At 38.4% G+C, this 19,055-nt stretch overlaps 1 protein-coding gene across 6 annotated transcripts in view; it reads left to right on the top strand.

Annotated features, from left to right (window-relative positions):
* The window catches only part of LOC145531521 (ankyrin repeat domain-containing protein 26-like), a 60,360-nt gene that overhangs the window by 31,647 nt on the left and 9,658 nt on the right, over nt 1–19,055 (top strand). For 3 of the 6 annotated variants that reach the window (XM_081554143.1, XM_081554144.1, XM_081554142.1), the window contains exons 12-19: nt 3,244–3,314; nt 6,264–6,415; nt 7,903–8,043; nt 9,804–9,837; nt 10,123–10,249; nt 12,300–12,513; nt 13,222–13,405; nt 16,829–17,785. In XM_081554143.1, coding sequence (XP_081410269.1) covers nt 3,244–3,314; nt 6,264–6,415; nt 7,903–8,043; nt 9,804–9,837; nt 10,123–10,249; nt 12,300–12,513; nt 13,222–13,405; nt 16,829–17,785 — 1,880 coding nt within the window. Of the gene's footprint in view, nt 1–3,243; nt 3,315–6,263; nt 6,416–7,884; nt 8,044–9,803; nt 9,838–10,122; nt 10,250–12,299; nt 12,514–13,221; nt 13,406–16,828; nt 17,786–18,796; nt 18,867–19,055 lie in introns of those variants that run through there. The other 3 variants (XM_081554141.1, XM_081554140.1, XM_081554146.1) reach the window with 2 other exon arrangements.

Here is a 19,055-nt window from a genome sequence, read left to right as displayed (position 1 = left end):
TCTTTTTACACTCCTGTAGTTTTTTTGTTTCTATCCTCACCTTTCTATTTACAAAGGATTCTCAGTTATCTCCTAGAATAGTGACTGCAAGCTCTAAACTCAAAGCGTTTGTCTTTTTTTTTTTAATCTATACAACTGAGTCGTTTGCTCTTGTTTCTCTGTGAACTTGGTAAGTCCGGGAAACACAGATTCAAATCAAATGGCTACACAAGTCCCTTCAACACTGGACGGTGTGAAATAGTGAAAGTGAAGTTGCTCAGTCGTGTCTGACTCTTTGCGAGCCCATGGACTGTAGCCTACCAGGCTCCTCTGTCAGGCAAGGGTACCAGAATGGGTTGCCATTTCCTTCTCCAGATGTGAAATAGGAAAACTACAAAATAAATAGAAGCAACTTCAGTCAGTTCATGTTGATTGTTTCTGTTTTGGAAAACTACAAAATAAATAGAAGCAAATTCAGTCAGTTCATGTTGTTTCTGTTTTCAGTTGATACCTTTTATAAAATAACAAACAGAATCTACTCCTTCAGAGTCCCAGGATTTGTACATTTATTGGTTTCTTAAAGATTTATTCTATACTAGCCCCTGAAAGTTTTATATCCTAAATATTTCTGGAAACACTCCCTCAGTTCAGGCCTGCATCACCTTTTTTCCCCCCACTATTAATGCCTTCAGATTCATCTTCCTTGTTTTATTTGTTTGCTCTTCAATTTCATCCCTCCCTTAGCGTTTCGAGTCACCAATCTCAAAAGCACACATGAAGCACTCTAAATCACATTAATGTCTAGACCTCTTAAAGCGACATTGATGCTTTCATAATCTGACTTCTGCCTGACTCTCCATCTCTAGCTCTTTCTGTCCTTTGCCCTGGAATTCTGAACTACTATTGATGCCCTTCTCACCTGTTCCTGTTGTTGTTGTTGAGTTGCTCAGTCATGTCTGACTCTTATGTGACCGCATGGACTGCAGCACACAAGGCTTCCCTGTCCTTCACCATCTCCCGGAGCTTGCTCACGCTCATGTTTATGAAGTCGGTGATGCCATCCAACCATCTCATCCTCTGTCATCCTCTTCTCCTCCTGACTTCAATCTTTCCCAGCATCAGGGTCTTTTCCAGTGAATCAGTTCTTCACATCAGGTAGCCAAAGTAGTGGAGCTTTAGTGTCAGCGTCAGTCCTTCCAGTGAATATTCAGAACTAATTTCCTTTAGAATTGACTGGTTGGATCTCCTTGCAGTCCAAGGGACTCTCAAGAGTCTTCTGCAACACCACACTTCAAAAGCATCAGTTCTTTGGCGTTGAATCTTCTTTATGGTCCAGCTCTCACATCCATACATGACTACTGGAAGAACCACAGCTTTGACTAGACAGACCTTTGTCAGCAAAGTAATGTCTCTGCTTTTTAATATGCTCTCATAGTTTGTCATATCTTTTCTTCCAAGGAGCAAGCGTCTTTTAATTTCATGGCTGCAGTCACCATCTGCATTGACTTACGAGCCCAAGAAAATAAAATCTGTCACCGTTTTTGTTGTTTCCCCATCTCTTTGCCACGAAGCGATGGTGCCAGATGCCATGATCTTCGTTAGTCCCTGTCCCTGTACTTCGACAAATATCTATCCTGTCGTGCATGTGCTTCTCTCCCCATCTTGCTGCAGCCTTAAGTGCTCTCCCTTTCCTGCCCTCTGTTCCCTTGAAGTCTCCTCTCAGGCGTTATCTCTAGAAAAGCCATCCCCGACACCTTTTATCTACATTTTTCTTTAAACTCTGGTGTCTAGTACTGAGCAGAAACCTGATAAATAATTATTGAATAAAAGAAATAAAGACTATTTATAGCAAGGTGATTTTTTTTAATTTATTTTTTTATTGAAGGATAACTGCTTTACAGAATTTTGTTGTCTGTCAAATGTCAGCATGAATCAGCCATAGGTATACATATATCTCCTCCCTTTTGAACCTCCCTCCCATCTCCCTCCCCATCCCACCCCTCTAGGTTGATACAGAGCCCCTGTTTTGAGTTTCCTGAGCCATACAGCAAATTCTCGTTGGATATCTATACCAAGGTGATTTTTAAGAGCTTGTCCTCTGCAGTTTAGGAGCAAAGAGGATTGACATGTAAAGAAATAATTTACAGTTCAGATGTGTATCTTTCACTAGGAAAATCTAGAAAGATACACTAGAAAAATCTTTAAAGTACTAAGGTAGCTACAAGGAAAGAGATACCTCTTTATCTGGGGAAAGATAGCTGTAATCAAAGACAACTTCACAAAGCAGATTGAGTCTTAAAAGATGAAAAGTAATTTGTCAGAAGAGTACAGGGAAGCATTTCAGATCAAGGAACTGATAAAACCATAAAAAGTAAGAAGAATTTTGTAAACCATGAGTAATGTTGCAGTTGAAGCTTGGCATGTTGTTAAAAATGTACTTTGCCAACAAAAATCCGTCTAGTCAAGGCTGTGGTTTTTCCAGTGGTCATGTATGGATGTGAGAGTTGGACGGTGACGAAAGCTGAGCACCACAGAATTGATGCTTTTGAACTGTGGTGTTGGAGAAGACTCTTGAGAGTCCCTTGGACTACAAGGAGATCCAATCAATCCATCCTAAAGGAGATCAATCTTGGGTGTTCATTGGAAGGACTGATGTTGAAGCTGAAACTCCAATACTTTGGCCACCTCATGCGCAGGGTTGACTCATTGGAAAAGACCCTAATGCTGGGTAGGATTGGGAGCAGGAGGAGAAGGGGACAACAGAGGATGAGATGTTTGGATGGCATCACCGACTCGATGGACATGGGTTTGGGTAGACTCCGGGAGTTGATGATGGACAGAGAAGCCTGGCTTGCTGCGATTCATGGGGTTGCAAAGAGTCGGACACGACTGAGCGACTGAACTGAACTGAACTGATGAAGTAGAGAAGAGAATGTATTGTGAGTTTATATGTCTATCCTGTATTTTGAAATTTTGTTTCGTTTTTGATTGTTTTGCTCACTGATGTTTGGATGAATCTGTGAATGAATCTTTGAGCTGTTTGTGTGCCTGTAACCTGGTGATATCTTGTATTTCCCAAATGGTTTGTTGAAATTTTTAGATCATTGGAAGTATTTCTTAAAGAAGTAGATATTCAGCTGAAGATTAAGATTGACTTAATCTGTCATTTGATACAATGTTTTAGATCTATGTTTTAAATGAAGATTATGTCTTTTATCTAGACATTCTAAGTAATTTTAACTAAACATACATGTTTGTTGGCAGAACTAGACTTAGAAATGATATCAGAGGAAGAACAAGAAAAACTTGATGGAGATGAAAATAACCATTCACAGGTATGTAAGACTATAAATTTCAATTTCTGGTTTAATACTACATGAGAAAATGTGTATCAAACAAGGCAAATTAGAATGGAAAGATAAGTTAAAACCCATCAGAAATGAGTTAAAGCAGAAGTTTGGTGACATTGGTGAGAAATACAAAATTACTGTTTGTCCTGAGGAAGATCCACTACATGATAACCCTAAAAAAGGAGTAAACAAAAAGGAAATATCTCCTAATATGAAAAATAATATACCTGATTGTGAGGGAAATGATGCATTTGGAGCATCTCTGTCTCTAGCATTCCAAGCATTTCCTGAACAAAAAGAACCCAGTCTCAAAAATGTTCTTGCATTGTCTGTAAACTCTGGGTCCCTGGAATACGCTTGTCGGTCATCTTCAAAGCTTTGTTTCACTGAAAATAAAGTAGACATTGAAAATGATCAAGTAGGCATTGAACACGTGTTTATCAAAATTGAGGAGAGTTTTTATAATGATACAGAAAATAAAAAAGTAGGAGACCTGGTAGTTATATTTGAAGTGAAAGAAGACCAAGAGTTTGATATGCAAATGTCACAAAATATGAGGCAAAATCCCACTAGTCAGAAATTAGATATCGGACAGACACATCAGTCTAGTCTGTGGCTTGTCCACTCCAGGCAAATGAAACACATTATTCAAATAAAAAGTCACGGAACTCCTGCTGTTGTTACAAATACTGATCAGAAAAGCAAACCAATACAGGACTGGTTCCAGAAGCCACTGCATGTGGATAATTGTAGTGCTAGTAAGGATCAAAGCATGGAACCCGAATTAGAAAATGGGAATTCTCCACCGAAAAGTCACAGAGCATCCTAAGTGTATGTAAATGAAGAATTACAGAAGGATATGCAGAGATTTAAGAATGAAATAGACATGTTACAAGTAGAGTTGCTGGCTTTGGAAAAAGAGAAAATTCAACTTTCAAAAGAGGTAGAGGTTCATTTGCTCTTGCTTTGGTTTTTCTCTTTCTCAATGATCTGGTCCATTTCATTTTCCACTTAAGAACAAAGTGGGATCATCTAAATAGGTAATTGTGTAGAGATAGATTATTTCTGCCATCTCAATAATAGGAATTCAGGAAACTATTTTCATGGCTTTTGTCCTTCAGTCAATCTAATATCTAATTCTGTCTCTGTCAGTCTTTCATGTGGACTGGGAAACTCATTTAGCTATGTACCATGTCATCTTCTGAGCCAGAATAAGCACCAAGGAAATAGCTTAAGAAGTATAATCAGCTATGGTTTTACGTTTTTTTTTTTTTTCTTTAACTCTGTTTGATTAAATAAGTTGTATTTCCATAGAATGGGAAGAAAGCAGTGACTGAGAGAAGGGACGTAAACAGGTGTTCCCTCTAACGTCTTCATTGTGGTTGAATATGTGTGATCTTCTCTGCTTTCCTCAGTCCCTGGGCACTTAGGTTTCCAGCATGGCCGCTTCGGGATCTTTTTAATAACAGATACATGTGCTCCCACATATGCTTTAATCACAACTCTCAGATGTTTCTTTTGAGACAGACCTTTCCATTGTGTTTTTTACTAAAATGTAGTAAGTTTTGACATGTGTGATTTTGTCACATAGGTTGTGTGTGTGTATGTGTGTGTGTCTGTGAAAGTTGCTCAGTCGTGTCTGACTCTTGGCAAGCCCTTGGACTGTAGCCTGCCAGGCTCCTCTGTCCATGGAATACCAGAGTAGGTAGCTGTTCCCTTCTCCAGGGGATCTTTTCCAACCCACGTCTCCCACATTGAAGGTGGATTTTTTAATATTTGAGCCACCAGGGAAGCCCATAGGTAGTATAAACCCTCAGCAAAAAAGAAAAAAAAAAAAAGTGTTTATCTCCAAAGGAGAGAACTGCGTTTTGTGACGCTGTAAGAGTTTTCTTTCTTCAGTAATAGGTTTTTAAGATTTTTTGTTTGCTCTTTTGTATAAGAGATGCTTTGACCGAGTTTGAAGAATAGACAAGGAAAAAAAAAAAACACCTCTATGTATTCTCCTGTTTAAAAAAAAAGAGATGAGCCCTATCCCCAACTAAGGCATTTAAAAATACTGTGCCAAGGTCACACTTCTAACTTATCTGATTAATCTGATGAATTCATTTGGTAATTCATCACATTCAAGATTACAGAATGGTATCATTTCTTTTGGTGCCATAAAATGTTAGGGAGTGCCACTTTAGGGGCTTTGAACAAAACCTTGAACTTTTTTTGATTTTATTGCTGTTTTTGGTAAATAGTGGGGCTACAGTAAGCAATCTTTTCTGTACCCTCTAGCTCTAAGGTTTGATGGTTATTGCATGTGGAATTGGGAAGCATTACTTATATTCTAGAATTCCACACTAACAACTCCTCAGTTTCATTCTGCTCCTTGTGTTTTGGTAAACTTTGGTTCATATATTTTAGTGAACACCATCACTTTTTTTGCTATTTCCTGGATCCAAATGAAAAAAAGAATTGTAAAAGGCAGAGGGAAAAGAATAGCTTTAGTGCAGAAAGAAGAGTGTTTCCTTTCTGTCTCTGAGGCACTAAGGTGTCACATCCTCTACATCTGGCTGTTTAATGGAAAATTCTAGATGGTAAAGACCGAAGAGGACAGATTTTGTATTTTTATTTGTCTTTTTGTATTTTCTTTGTCTTTTTATTTCTCTGTCTTCACCAGTCAGATGGGGAAGACTGAATGTGAATAATTACATCTTACTAAGAAAGCCGTTTTTGAAATTTTGGAAATTTTGTTTCTTTTCCTCTAACAGAAAGGAGCAGATTTTACAAAAATTTCAGTGACTTGTAAGTGATAAAATTAAAATAAGCACAAAAATATTTTTATCACTTAAATTAAGGGCAAACGCTGAGACAAATAATAAAATTGAAAACAAAGGTCTTCATAATAAAGAAGTAGCAATTATTCTTAGTGTCAAACTTTCACTAAAGGTTGAAGAAGAAAAGAAGCACACAAGTAGTGAAGTGGAAGTATCAGACAATGAATGTGATGCTGCTGATGAGAGTGAATTGATTCAGCAGAGAAAGAGTGGAGGAAACAGCAACCAGGAGTTTCCTACTATGGAGAATGAAGGTTCTGATAGGTAATCCTGTATCAATATTTAACATCAGGTCATTTGTTATTTTCCTATAAAATAATTTCTAACTTGAGCTAATGTTCGTGATTTACACATTTTATATTTTACTAGGGATATAGTTACTTTTAATACTCTTGTCCTTTAGCCTTAATACCAGAGTTACTTTGTTAACATACTACCATGTTACAGTATTAGAGTATTCTGGATTTGACTGCATACTTGCCTTAACCAGTGTGTTGTATATTTAAATTTATTTTATGTCACTAATGAACATCCTTTCATTTCAGTTTGAGGACTTCTTTCAGCATTTCTTATGAGGCGGGACTAGTGGTGATGAACTCCCTCAGGTTTGCTTTGTCTGGGAAAGTTTTTATTTCTCCTTCATTTCTGAAAGACAACTTTTCTGGATAGAGTATTCTTGGTTGGCAGTTTTTTTCCTCCTAGCACTTTGAGTATGTCCATGGATGGAGGCCAAATTGTTGTTGGTGGCAGGAGAACTGATGAGGCACCTATTTTTCAGCCATGATGCTCATGTCACCTCATCATGTGGGTGGCTTAAAAGTAAACTCCCCACCACTCTGGCCAAATATTTCCTTGATTTCTTCTTTCATGGTACATGTACCTCATGTCATTTAAAATATCATCTAAATTGTGTTACTTTTTTCTTTGAATTCTCTTTTTAATTTATTTTTGGCTGCGCTGGTTCTTTGCTGCTGCAGTGCTTGGGCTTCTCATTGTGGTGGCTTCTCTTGATGCTGAGCGTGGGCTCTAGGGTGCTGGCTTCAGTAGTTGTGGAGCATGGGTTTAGTTGCACCGGGGCATGTGGGGTCTTCCCTGAAAAGGAATTGAACCAGTGCCCCTTGTATTGGCAGGTGGACTCCTAAGCACTGGACCACCAGGAAAATCCCTAAATTCACCATTAGTATATTTAAAAGCAAAACAAAAAATATAGTGTAAATCTAATTATGACTCCCATGTCTAAGAGTCATGGCGTTTAGGCAGTGGACTCCAGGTTTCCAGTGTAGCCCTTGAGGTTCTTCCCAATGTCTTTCCAAATGCATCTCTCTACTTTCTTCTATGTATTTTGTACTTTTCCTTCCAGGTTCCTAGGAGACAACCTAGATGCCCTGTGCCTGATGTTTGTGCTCACATTTGGATCTCCAAGTAGAGTAATCTTCTCCCTTTTCTCTTTCTCATGACTTCCGCTCTTCACTTCTTCTGTAAATCCTTCCTTATCCCACTTACAACTTTCATATGTCAACTCTTACATATCATATTGTATCATAATTGTATATCTGTGTTTGAAGGAAGAATTTGTTTTCTTGAATATGATTGGTACTTCATAACTGTTTTGAGAGTTAATCAATGACTTAAGATGGGTAAGAGTTGGAATTTTACAAGAATTGTTTTTTTATTCTTTATTAGTTGAATTATTAGAAAGCATTGGCTTTTTGGGGGGATTTTTTTTAAAGTAGCGATCCTGGCATGCACAGGAAGAAAGTACAGGAAAGGAACAATGACAAATGGACACCAGAAGACTGTGTGATTGCACCAATATTTGAAAAGACCGATTCACTGACTGGTGGTCTGCTGCACGTGAATGATGACAACAAAGTGGATCAAGATGATGACAGGTATATTCTACAAATTCTTTGTTTGTAGGGTAAGTAATATTAGCCCTGAGTACTTCTTCTGGAAATAGAGCAGCATAATACAGTGCACAGGCCAAGACAAGGCATTCCTCAACTATAGTGGGAGAACTATAGTTGAAAGTTGCTGAAAGGTTAAGGTGAGGACCAGTGCCTTTGGCCGGAAGTCGTTCCAGTGAAGAGTCCCCTTGGAAGCTGTACTGTAGTGAATACACGTAAACAGCTCTGCAGGAAATATTATTGGGACAGGCAAGGAAGAAGTGGATGGTAACTGAAGAGGAATGTGGAGTTCAAAGGAGTTTCTTGTTTTATGTTAAGAGGGGAGCTTTTAGAGAGTGTGTGCTATTGGAAATGAGCCAGCGGAGGACATGTTTATTTAGTTTAATCTTGTTTGCATTTCCAGTATTAGAAAGCTTATTGATTGTATGACATTATCTTTAAACTATTACAGTACACTAATTGTATATAATACTTCTCATATATAGTTTTATGATAAGGGCTTGTTCATTGGTTTCTGAAGAGTAATATTCCTATATGATTGAATATGCGGATGACTACTTAAGTTAGTTCTATCACACGTAGATTTTCAAAAATTACAGAACTGTGAATTTACAAACACTTAGGCTATACTGAATAGGATTTGATCATCCCTTGATGATTCTAGTTGATAGTAACTTCGTGAGTAGCTATGATTTTGAAAGGTACTCTGAAACATCACATAGTATTAACTTCATAGTTGTTTATACATTCCAGGGAAAAGGGGAAGATTTTGTTTATATAAAATAGAAAAAAAATTACTAACAATCTTTCACAGATTATTCCTTTTGGATGATAAAGTTCTAAATGACAAAAACCATGCTTCCTGTACTAAGAGTGTCATTAACACATAGTATGTGCTCAATAAGTGGATGTCAGATGCATGAAGAAACAGCAGAATGGTTGAATGAATGCCTATTGATGAATTTCTTTACGAAAAGCAAATCTTTATTGAAAGTAGTTTTCCAGGCTTGCCTACATCTGGTCTTTTTATTGTTTGAGAAATACATTTTAAGATTCAGAAATTATTATTTATAGTTATAGCTAGACATGGAATAATACTATAGATTCATTTGCCATCATGTTACTTAAAAAGAATTTTCAATATTACTTTCTCAGCATATTTTGGAAGAGAAAGTTTTGAAGCCAGATTTCCTGGGTTTGAATTCTGGGTCTGTTGGTGATGTGTTGTGTGGGCTTGGGAGAGTTCCTCAGCCTTTCTGTGCTCCATTTCTTCTTATACCTATCTCCCAGAATGACTGTGAGGATTAAAATGCCTTTAAGATATGTCAAGTGCTTATAACAATGCATAGCAGTTGCCTAGGAAGTCCTCAAAAAGTTAATATCATGGTTATTCAAAATGGGTTTCTTTCTTAGAAGGACTTAAGGAATATCTGCCAGATAGGTTTTATTGCCATAAAAGTTCTTAATTGAAAATGACAGGTGCAAAAAACGCTGGTATACTGCTTTCTATCACATAACGCAAGTAACATTATGTTTTTCCTTTTCCTTGGATCTAAATTTAATGCTTTATTAATATTACTGACATATTTTCTTTGTCCTTTAACGCTCCTCTTACTAATTATTGCATCCTTTTATAGAAAATTACTTACCAATGCAAAGAGTTTATCTAAAAAAGAAAAGTTTAGATAATGTTTGTATTTTTGAGTATTTACTATTAGCCTGAAAAGAATCATTTGTTTTTATAGGCCTGCAAGAAAAACACCGTATGAAAAGAAGAAGGTATAGTAAAAAAAAAAAACAATGAACTTTAAAAACTATTATCCTAGTAAAAAATACTTTGTAACAGGAATAGTGGCAAAATAGAAAATCTTCCTTTGTTGTAGAGAACTTTACTTTGAACACATCATTTAGAAACACTACTGATAAAGTTATCCTTTTGGTAAAAATCTGTTCTTTTAAGAAGTGTCTGTTTTTGCCTTGATAAAGAGATTTATCACCTCTGTACACTTAGTGTATTTTATACATATTTTAAGGACATTGTGAGACAGTATTATTTATGTGTAGGTCAAAGAACAAATTAATTCTGTGAACCACCTGGGTGACTTAACTCAGTCGTCTGAGATTGTTTCTGAGGATGGCAGCTCTACGAATTCCTTGTTGCAAATAGAACCACTTGACTTGGGGCATAAAGGTAGGACCACAGTGTAAATATTAACAGAAAGCCTGTTTGTGTATAGAATAGTAATATATGCACACCTTGTCTAGTACTGCTCAAGAGCCAGGGATATGTTATAGCGCTGTGCATCTCAGAAGTATGTTTTGTATTAAAAGAACGTGAAAGTGAGTGTATACCCTGAGCCACAGGCCTATGATCCTTCTCACCCACTGTACCTTCTGTTGACTCTTCTTTCCTGTGCCTTCACTCAAGGTCATGATCCAAGGGTTATTTAGATCCGTGTGATTTTGTTTCCAAATATTGAGAGTTTTCCAGAGATCGTTCTGTGCTCTTGCTTCTTATGATTTGTTAGGTGCATCCAGAGGGACCCTGGGGCTAGGGCTGATATTTCCTGTTTTGGAGACAAGACCTTACTGTCTAGCCCATTCATTCTACTATAAGGAGATGTTTTTCCAGCCTGGCTTATGAGGATAGCTGGAACTCCTGGGACTGAGTCAGCACCAGGCACGGGTTCCTGTAGTCTTTTCAGATGGTTTCTCCCTGGTCTTAGGTGGTTTCTCACAGATAGGCGCTGTTCGTTCCTCTGCTGAATACCCGCGGGGCTCCTCCTCAGATCTCCAGGGTCCTTTTTCTCTCTGTTCCTCCTCTGTTTCTCTCCTCTCCACGGTTCTGATCTGTGATCTCTGCCTGCTTTGGTTTCACCAGACTGTCAGCTTCATCACCTCCTGTCAGGGAGTCTGGCTGACTCCGCTTCTGTTCCTTCTCCCCGTGTTGGGGCCTGGAAACTCTCTCAAGGCAGTGAGCTGGGGGATTCCTTAGGCTAACCTCGTGTGTTTCCGGGATCATTGTTCTTCATTCCCTGAAGTCCTTTGTCGTGAAAATCATTGTTTAATGTATTTTGTCAGTGTTGTTTTTGCTTGCTCCACTCAGGAAGGTAAATCGGTAGCTGTTCACTCTGTCTTGGTTAGAAACATGGCAGCGGGAGACTGTCCACAGTGTTGTTCTTCCTACTCTGCTTAGTACTTCCTGCTCATCCTTCATTTCTCAGTGTGACATCTCTTCCCCAGGGAAATCTTTCCTGGACCCAATCTCTGTCCAGTTCTGTTAGGTGATCATAGAACCCTCTTTTCTTAGAGTATCATCTGAGGTCATAATTATTTTATTTGTCTTTCTCTTCTACTAGACTTCAAGAGCCACGGGCGTCTGTTTTATCTGCAGAGCTTAGAATAATGTCTTCCACATTCAGTTCAGTTCAGCCGCTCAGTCGTGTTCGACTCTTTGCGACCCCATGAACCACAGCACGCCAGGCCTCCCTGTCCATCACCAACTCCTGGAGTCCACCCAAACCGATGTCCATCGAGTCAATGATGCCATCCAACCATCTCATCCTCTGTCATCCACTTCTTCTCTTGACCTCAAATCTTTCCCAGCATCTGGGTCTTTTCAAATGAGTCAGTTGTTCGCATCAGGTGGCCAAAGTATTAGAGTTTCAGCTTCAACATCAGTCCTTCCAATGAGCACCCAGGACTGATCTCCTTTAGGATGGACTGGTTGGATCTCCTTGCAGTCCAAGGGACTCTCAAGAGCCTTCTCTAACACCGCAGTTCAAAAGCATCAATTCTTCGGCACTCAGCTTTCTTTATAGTCCAACTCTCACATCCATACATGACCACTGGAAAAACCACAGCCTTGACTAGACGGACCTCTGTTGGCCAAGTAATGTCTCTGCTTTTTACTATGCTGTCTAGGTTGGTCATAACTTTCCTTCCAAGGAGTAAGCGTCTTTTAATTTCATAGCTTCAATCACCATCTGCAGTGGTTTTGGAACCCAGAAAAATGAAGTCAGCCACTGTTTCCACTGTTTGCCCATCTATCTGCCATGAAGTGATGGGACCGGATGCCATGATCTTAGTTTTCTGAATGTTATAGACATTCACAAACATTATAAGACACTATGTTTGTTCAGTATGTGGATGCATGAACATGAAAGGCACAGTCCTTTATACTCAAAAATTACTCACATAAATTTTTTTTTGTTTCTATCTTTGTTTTCTTCATCATGCAGATTCTGCTACCTTGTTGAAAATTCAGGAGACAGTTCTTTCATATGAAAGATTAGTAGATTTTCAAAGAAGCCACTGTGAACTACTTAGAGGAGAATTTCACAAAATGAAAAGTAAGGTTTGTGAGCTACAAAAAGAGCTGTCAGAAACGAAAGAAGTGAAGTCACAGTTAGAGCATCAGAAAGTAGAGTGGGAACGAGAGCTCAGCAGCTTGAGGTACTGTACATCTCGGTTTTAAAGAAATATTTGAACTGTTGTTTCCTTTAGTACTGAAGAGACGCAGATGTGTCAAAATGACTAACTTATCCTCTCGGATTTTACAGGGGAGAAAGTGTCACTAGTATTGTGGAATGTGAAATTCTTGGAAATAATATAGCAGGTTCTTAATGGTGAATGCTTTTAATAACTTAATGTATATTTTTCCAAATCATCATTTTCATGACCATACAGAGGTCTACCACAATGGAAACCCCATTAAATATTCACCAAATTGACTTTCAGTTGTTTTTCACTTTTCTGTATTCTATTTAATACTGCAAGTAACATCTTTTCTATAAATTCATTTCTACCTTTCTAATTATTTTGAATGTATTATCTTTAATAATATTACATTATTTGGTTCAAGTATGAGAACTTAAAAAAGGTCTGTGATCTATATTTCTAAACTATTCTTAGGTAAGTTTATATTACTTTACATTCCAACCCACAGATGTATGAAGTAACCATTTTTCTCAAGAGAAAATGAAAACAAAATTTTATGCAGTTTTATTCTTAACCCTCTGTCTGAAAACAGTGACCATTATTAAGTGTTTTTCATTGTATTCTCCCCACGTTTACTATTTTAAACATTGTGAAGAGGGAACGAAAGTTATTGCAGCAGTGAATAATCTCATGATTTTCTAAGAAGAGCTCTAAATTTTGCAGATTCACCTTAAAGCAAGAAGAAGAGAATAGAAGAAATGCCTGTATGGTATGTGAAAAAATGAGGGAGCAGTTAAGAAGAAAAGAAGACAAATATAGTGAAGAAGTTGAAGTGAGACAGCAACTAGAACTCACTTTCCAAGCACTAGAAATGAACCTGAAGACTGAGAGAAATAATCGGAATCAGGTAGAGTAATCCTTGGTCAAAATTTCAAATTTATAACACTATTTCATCAATATTATTTATAATATCCCCTTTTAAAAAAAAAAAAGTACTATTTTATTTAGTGTTGTACCATTTATTTAGTGTCATTTTCTTTAGTGTTATAGGAAATTTTAGGTTACTTGTTAAAAACAAAAGAAAAGAAATTCAAAATTCCCAAAGTAACAAGGCGGGAAATAAGATATAATCCTGACATGCTGGGTGCACTTTTTCGAGCAGAGGGAGGAAGAGGTCATGTCAGTAGCTCACACAATAGGTACTGAGAAACCGCAGGGTTGAGATTGGTGTAAAAACTGGAGGTTAAGCTCTCAGCCCACCTCAGGCGACAGATCCTTCAGCCTTGACGGACCATTCGTGAGTAAATAGATCTAGCAGAGAAGGGACACTGGGAGGGACCGTCGTGCCTAATTTACATCAAGTTGCCTCTGGCCTTCGATCTGGCAGGTGGCTGAGGGTCATGGACCCCCTCCCTCTGCGCCCTTCAGCCCTCCAGTCCACCTGCCCCATGAACAGCTCAGCACTGGCTCCAGCTTTCCCAGCTGAGTTCTCCCTCACAGTAGAGTCCTCAAGGACAGGTGTTAACTGGCGTCCTTAAGAGGTGCAGGAATGCTCCCCGTGGATTTTTTTCCAGTAGTTGGTAGAAACCAGACACTCTTGAAGTTGGTTGTCCTTCATTCTGCAGAGTTCTCGAGTGGCGTATCAGAGCAGAGGAATTTGCTCCCACACCTGATGTCCCTCTCAAACACGGACTGGGTCCCATCCCCAAGGTCCTAGCAGCAGATCTCCCACAATGAAAGCTCTCGGGAAGAGCTCAGAAAAGTAGTATTTGTAATTTAAATCCATTCGTCTACAGCAGTCAGGTAGGGACATACAATGGCCCCATCCAAGGAGAGGCCTTTAATATTTTCCAAAGGAATTGATCTCAAATCTTTTGTGACTATCCCAGAGGAGCCGGGACCCTGATTCTGGTTTAGGCAAGGAAGACTGCTTGTGCTCCACCATCAGCTGCATCCCCGACCAAGTCCCTCTGCTTTGGGGTGAACATGTCGGTCACTCCATGCACATCATCATTGTCAGTGTCTAAATCCGAGTCCGTTCTTGGCTGCTCTGTCATTTTTTAACCAATACCCTATCAGCAACCTTTTCACATCAATTACTGTTTTTCATTTTGTAAAAACTGCGACATCAGTTGTTAAAATACTTTTGAACACTTAAAAAAGTTGTTTCTTTAGAATAAATTTATAAAAGTGGCCCCCCCCACCAAGGTGGGGGGACTCTTGCTACTAATAATAGATATTCTGGGTTTTGGTAATGATTTCACTTCCTCGATTGATCATTAGGTTAGTTTATCACTTCCCCTGATGGTAAGGAGGAAACTATAAGCAGTTTAGAGACCATAGTTTGGATGTCATTCTTCTACTTGTGAGAAAATGAACACTCTGCTCTGTGAGTGTCCTATTTCAGTACAAGGAACTTTTTAAAACTGTGATAGGTATGCCATAATATATATTTAGTGATAGTTATTAAGTGTTTTTCATTGTATTTCCCCCATCTTACTATTTTAAACATTATGGAGAGATAATGAAAGTGATTGCAGCAGCAAATAATCTCATAGTTTGCTAAGAGCTCTCTAAATTGTACCTTATTTACCATTAGTGTATGTACCATGAATGAAATAGGAGGCTTATTTTGTATTGATATGTTTGTACTAGAGAAGTAACTGTGGTTTGATGTAAGAGGACTAGTAGAGTCTGAAGACCTGACGAAAAGGCTGCAGCCTACTCATATTTTTAACTTTTTCCTTTCCAGAATCATTACAGCTAATGAGTTAATTGATGTTTGTAGAAGTGCTTAGTACAGTTGTCAATAGGTATAATTCTTGTAATTGCCTATTAAAATGTTAGAAGGTAGCATATTCTCAAGAAAAAACTTTTTGTACAAAATTTCGTGTATTTATACAGAGTTAAGGCTCTTACTGTGAAGTAGCTGTATAGGAGGTATCGGATGCAGTGTTTATAAACCTAGCAAGTGGTGTTGTTTATTGAATTATAGTTGATTAACAATATTGTGTTAGTTTCAGGTATACAGCACAGTGATTCATATATATATGTATATGTGTGTGTATATAATAAAAATGGGGCTTCCCTGCTGGCTCAGACTGTAAAGAATCTGCCTGCAATGCAGGAGACCTGGGTTCAATCCTTGGGTTGGGAAGATCCCCTGGAGAAGGAAATGGCTACCCACTCCAGTATTCTTGCCTGGGAAATTCCATGGACAGAGGAGCCTGGCAGGCTACAGTCTATGGGGTCGCAAAGAGTCGGATATGACTAAGTGACTAATACACATACACACTCACTCACACACACTCACACGTACACACATATTCCTTTTCAGATTCTTCTTGCAGAATATTAAGTGTAGTTCCTGATGTTGTACAGTAGATCTCTGTTGGCTATTTCATATCTACTAGTGTGTATGTGTTGGAGAAGGCAATGGCACCCCACTCCAGTACTCTTGCCTGGAAAAATCCCATGGACGGAGGAGCCTGGTAGGCTGCAGTCCATGGTGTCATGAAGGGTCGGACACGACTGAGTGACTTCACTTTCACTTTTCACTTTCATGCGCTGGAGAAGGAAATGGCAACCCACTTCAGTGTTCTTGCCTGGAGAATCCCAGGGACGGCGGAGCCTGGTGGGCTGCCGTCTATGGGGTCGCACAGAGTCGGACATGACTGAAGTGACTTAGCAGTAGCAGCAGTGTGTATATGTTAATCCCAACATCCTAATTTATCCCTTCCCCTACCCCCTTTTCCCCTGTGGTGACCCTAAGTTTGTTTTCTGTGTCTATGAGTCTCTTTCTGTTGTGTGAATAAATTCATTTTAGATTCTACATATAAGCAGTATGATATAATACTTGTCTTTGTCTGACTTACTTCACTTAGGGTGATAATGTCTAGGTCTATCCCTGTTGCTGCAAATAGCATTATTTCATTCTTTTTTATGACTTACTAGTTTTCCATTGTATAAATATTCCACATCATATGCAATTTTTAAGTGTAGTCAGATCTAGAAATCTTTTATTTTAAGCCTTCTGGGTTTGTTGTAGTTCAGAGAGAAGCCTTTCCAGTCTGAGTTTCTTGAAAAGTCTCTTGGGATTTCTTTCTGACTTTCACGGATTCATTGTCTTCCATTAAATTTTTGAAGCTTTGGGAATTTCTGCTTGTATAAAGTCTGAGGTTTGTATTGAACCTTATTTTTTCCTGTTGGAGACACACTCGGTGCAGTCTTTTCATTGTATAAACATACAAGTTAGTCTTTCATTTCAGAGGAAATCATGAAGTGTCACTTTATTGAGTACTAGCTAAAAAATCTCCTTTGTTTCACTTAGGTTTCTGATGATTGTGAAGAAGCAAAAGATCTGTTGCGCAAAAACCACATGCTGCAGGAGGGAATTGCACTGCTAAGACAGGAAAGAGACGCAGTGAAAAATCAGCACCGGAAAAAGGAAGAGAACTGTTTTGAGGACATTGAAATTCTCAAAGTAAAGATTGATAATCTTCAAAAGGCAATAAAACTGAATGGGGAAACGTTAACAAAGTCTATATCCCACTGTACAGGCCAGCTTAATGCTCTGACAGCTGAGAATACAATGCTAAACTCTAAGCTGGAGAACGAAAAAGAAAGCAAACAAAGGCTGGAAATGGAAGTGGAATTTTACCGTTCTACACTGGCTACTGCCTTACACGATCATGATCAAGGTCAGACATCAAAAAGAGATCTGGAACTTGCCTTCCAGAGAGCAAAAGAAGAGTGGTTATGCTTGCAGGACAAAATGAAGTCAGATGTGGCTAATCTAAAAGATAAGAACGAGATGCTTTCCCAGCAACTATCTACAGCAGAAAGTAAATTCAATAAGCTGAAAATCAAGCTGCATTACACGAGAGATGATCTTAGAGAAAAGACGTTGATGTTAGAACATGTCCAGAGAGACCTACGCCAAGCAGAGTGTCAAAAGCAGGAAATTGAACACATGTATCAGAACGAACAAGGCAAAGTGAATACATACCTTGTAAAGCAGGAATCCTTAGAGGAGAGATTATCTCAACTCCAGAGTGAAAACATGTTGCTCCGACAGCAACTGGATGATGCACAAAACAAAGCCGACAGTAAAGAGAAGACAGTCATTAGCATCCAAGACCAGTTTCAGCAGATCGTGAGAAAGCTTCATGCCGAAAGTGAGAAACAAGGTCTGATGCTGGAGGAAAGAAACAAGGAGTTAATCAATGAAGGGAATCATTTAAGAGAGAGAATGTCTTGGTATGAAAATGAGAAAGCAGAAAGAGAAGTAAGTATTCAGAAGGAGAAATAATTTTCAGACTTCCTGAAAGAAAGTTCAAAGTGATTCTTGATTCTGGCTGAATGTTGAATCTAGTTGAATATAAAAAATACACAGGCTGTGGATCTATGGTCTCTAAACCAGCCTAAAAACACACCTTGTATCCAGCAAATAAAAATTAGACCCAAGAAATGCTTTACTTTGAGTAGGGACATTGTGTCATTTATGAAATGTTGAGAGATTCAGTTCTAAATTGTTAACATAGGTAATAGTAATTTACTCTTTTACTATTAAGGTAATAATTTTAATCTTTATGTTACCACATGTCAGTATCATGATGAAGCAGATAAATGAGATGTTCAAACCTGAAATGAGTATTTTGAAATAAGCTTCAGTTACATGGATTACCTTGGCAGTCAATTCCAGGTTTCCTCTGGCTATATTTTATATATCATACTTTGGCTTCAGTAGCTTGTCTAGCTTTTTGTTATATTTGTTGGTACAATTTTATTTTTATTCATGTCAATTTGAGTTAATATGGGAAACATTTTAGCCTTGAATCATTTATTCTTAAAGCCTCTCAACTCTTCAAATGCATCTACTTATCATTAAACCATAATTTGGGACTCAGGTGGTGAGCTTTAGCAAAACTTGATTTAATCTTCCCACTGCTATTTATGATTTACTTAAAACATTTTTGCAAACAATTTACTCATAATTCTCATTTTAAGGATCAGTTGCTATCATTTGAACATAAGTTTATCCTCTAAAAATGAAGGGTGGCCGGATTCATGAGCAGCAGGAATGGAGTGAGTCAGGGAGAGGGTTGTAGGGGCTGCAGTCTGGGGTCAGATGGAGGCCAGGTTATCGAGGATCCTTGAAGGCCATGGGAGCAACCTCAATTTTTAAATTTCATTTTTCTTTTATATTGGAATATAGTTGATTTATAATTTTGTGTTAGTTTCAGATGTACAGGAAATTGATTCAGTTATACGTAAACATATATCCATTCTTTTTCAGTTCCTTTTCCCAGGTAGGTGACTACAGAATACTGAGTAGACGTCCCTGTGCTCTCCAGTAGGTCCTTACGGTTAGCCAAGGGCAAGGGTGGGGAGGAGGGATAAATGAGGAGTTTGGGATTAACATAGATACACTACTAGATATGCAGTAGATAAGCAACAAGGGAATGGCCTCATTTTTCTGCTGAGATAGGAGTCTATTGGAAAGATCTGAGTACTGGTTGGAATATGTGAAGATCTCTGAGTTAATCAAAGCTTCT

Source organism: Giraffa tippelskirchi, chromosome 13 (genome assembly GCF_054371585.1).
Source record: "Giraffa tippelskirchi isolate mGirTip1 chromosome 13, T2T-mGirTip1v1.2.pri, whole genome shotgun sequence".
Taxonomy (NCBI): Eukaryota; Metazoa; Chordata; class Mammalia; order Artiodactyla; family Giraffidae; genus Giraffa; species Giraffa tippelskirchi.
This window is presented reverse-complemented; position numbering and strand designations above follow the sequence as displayed.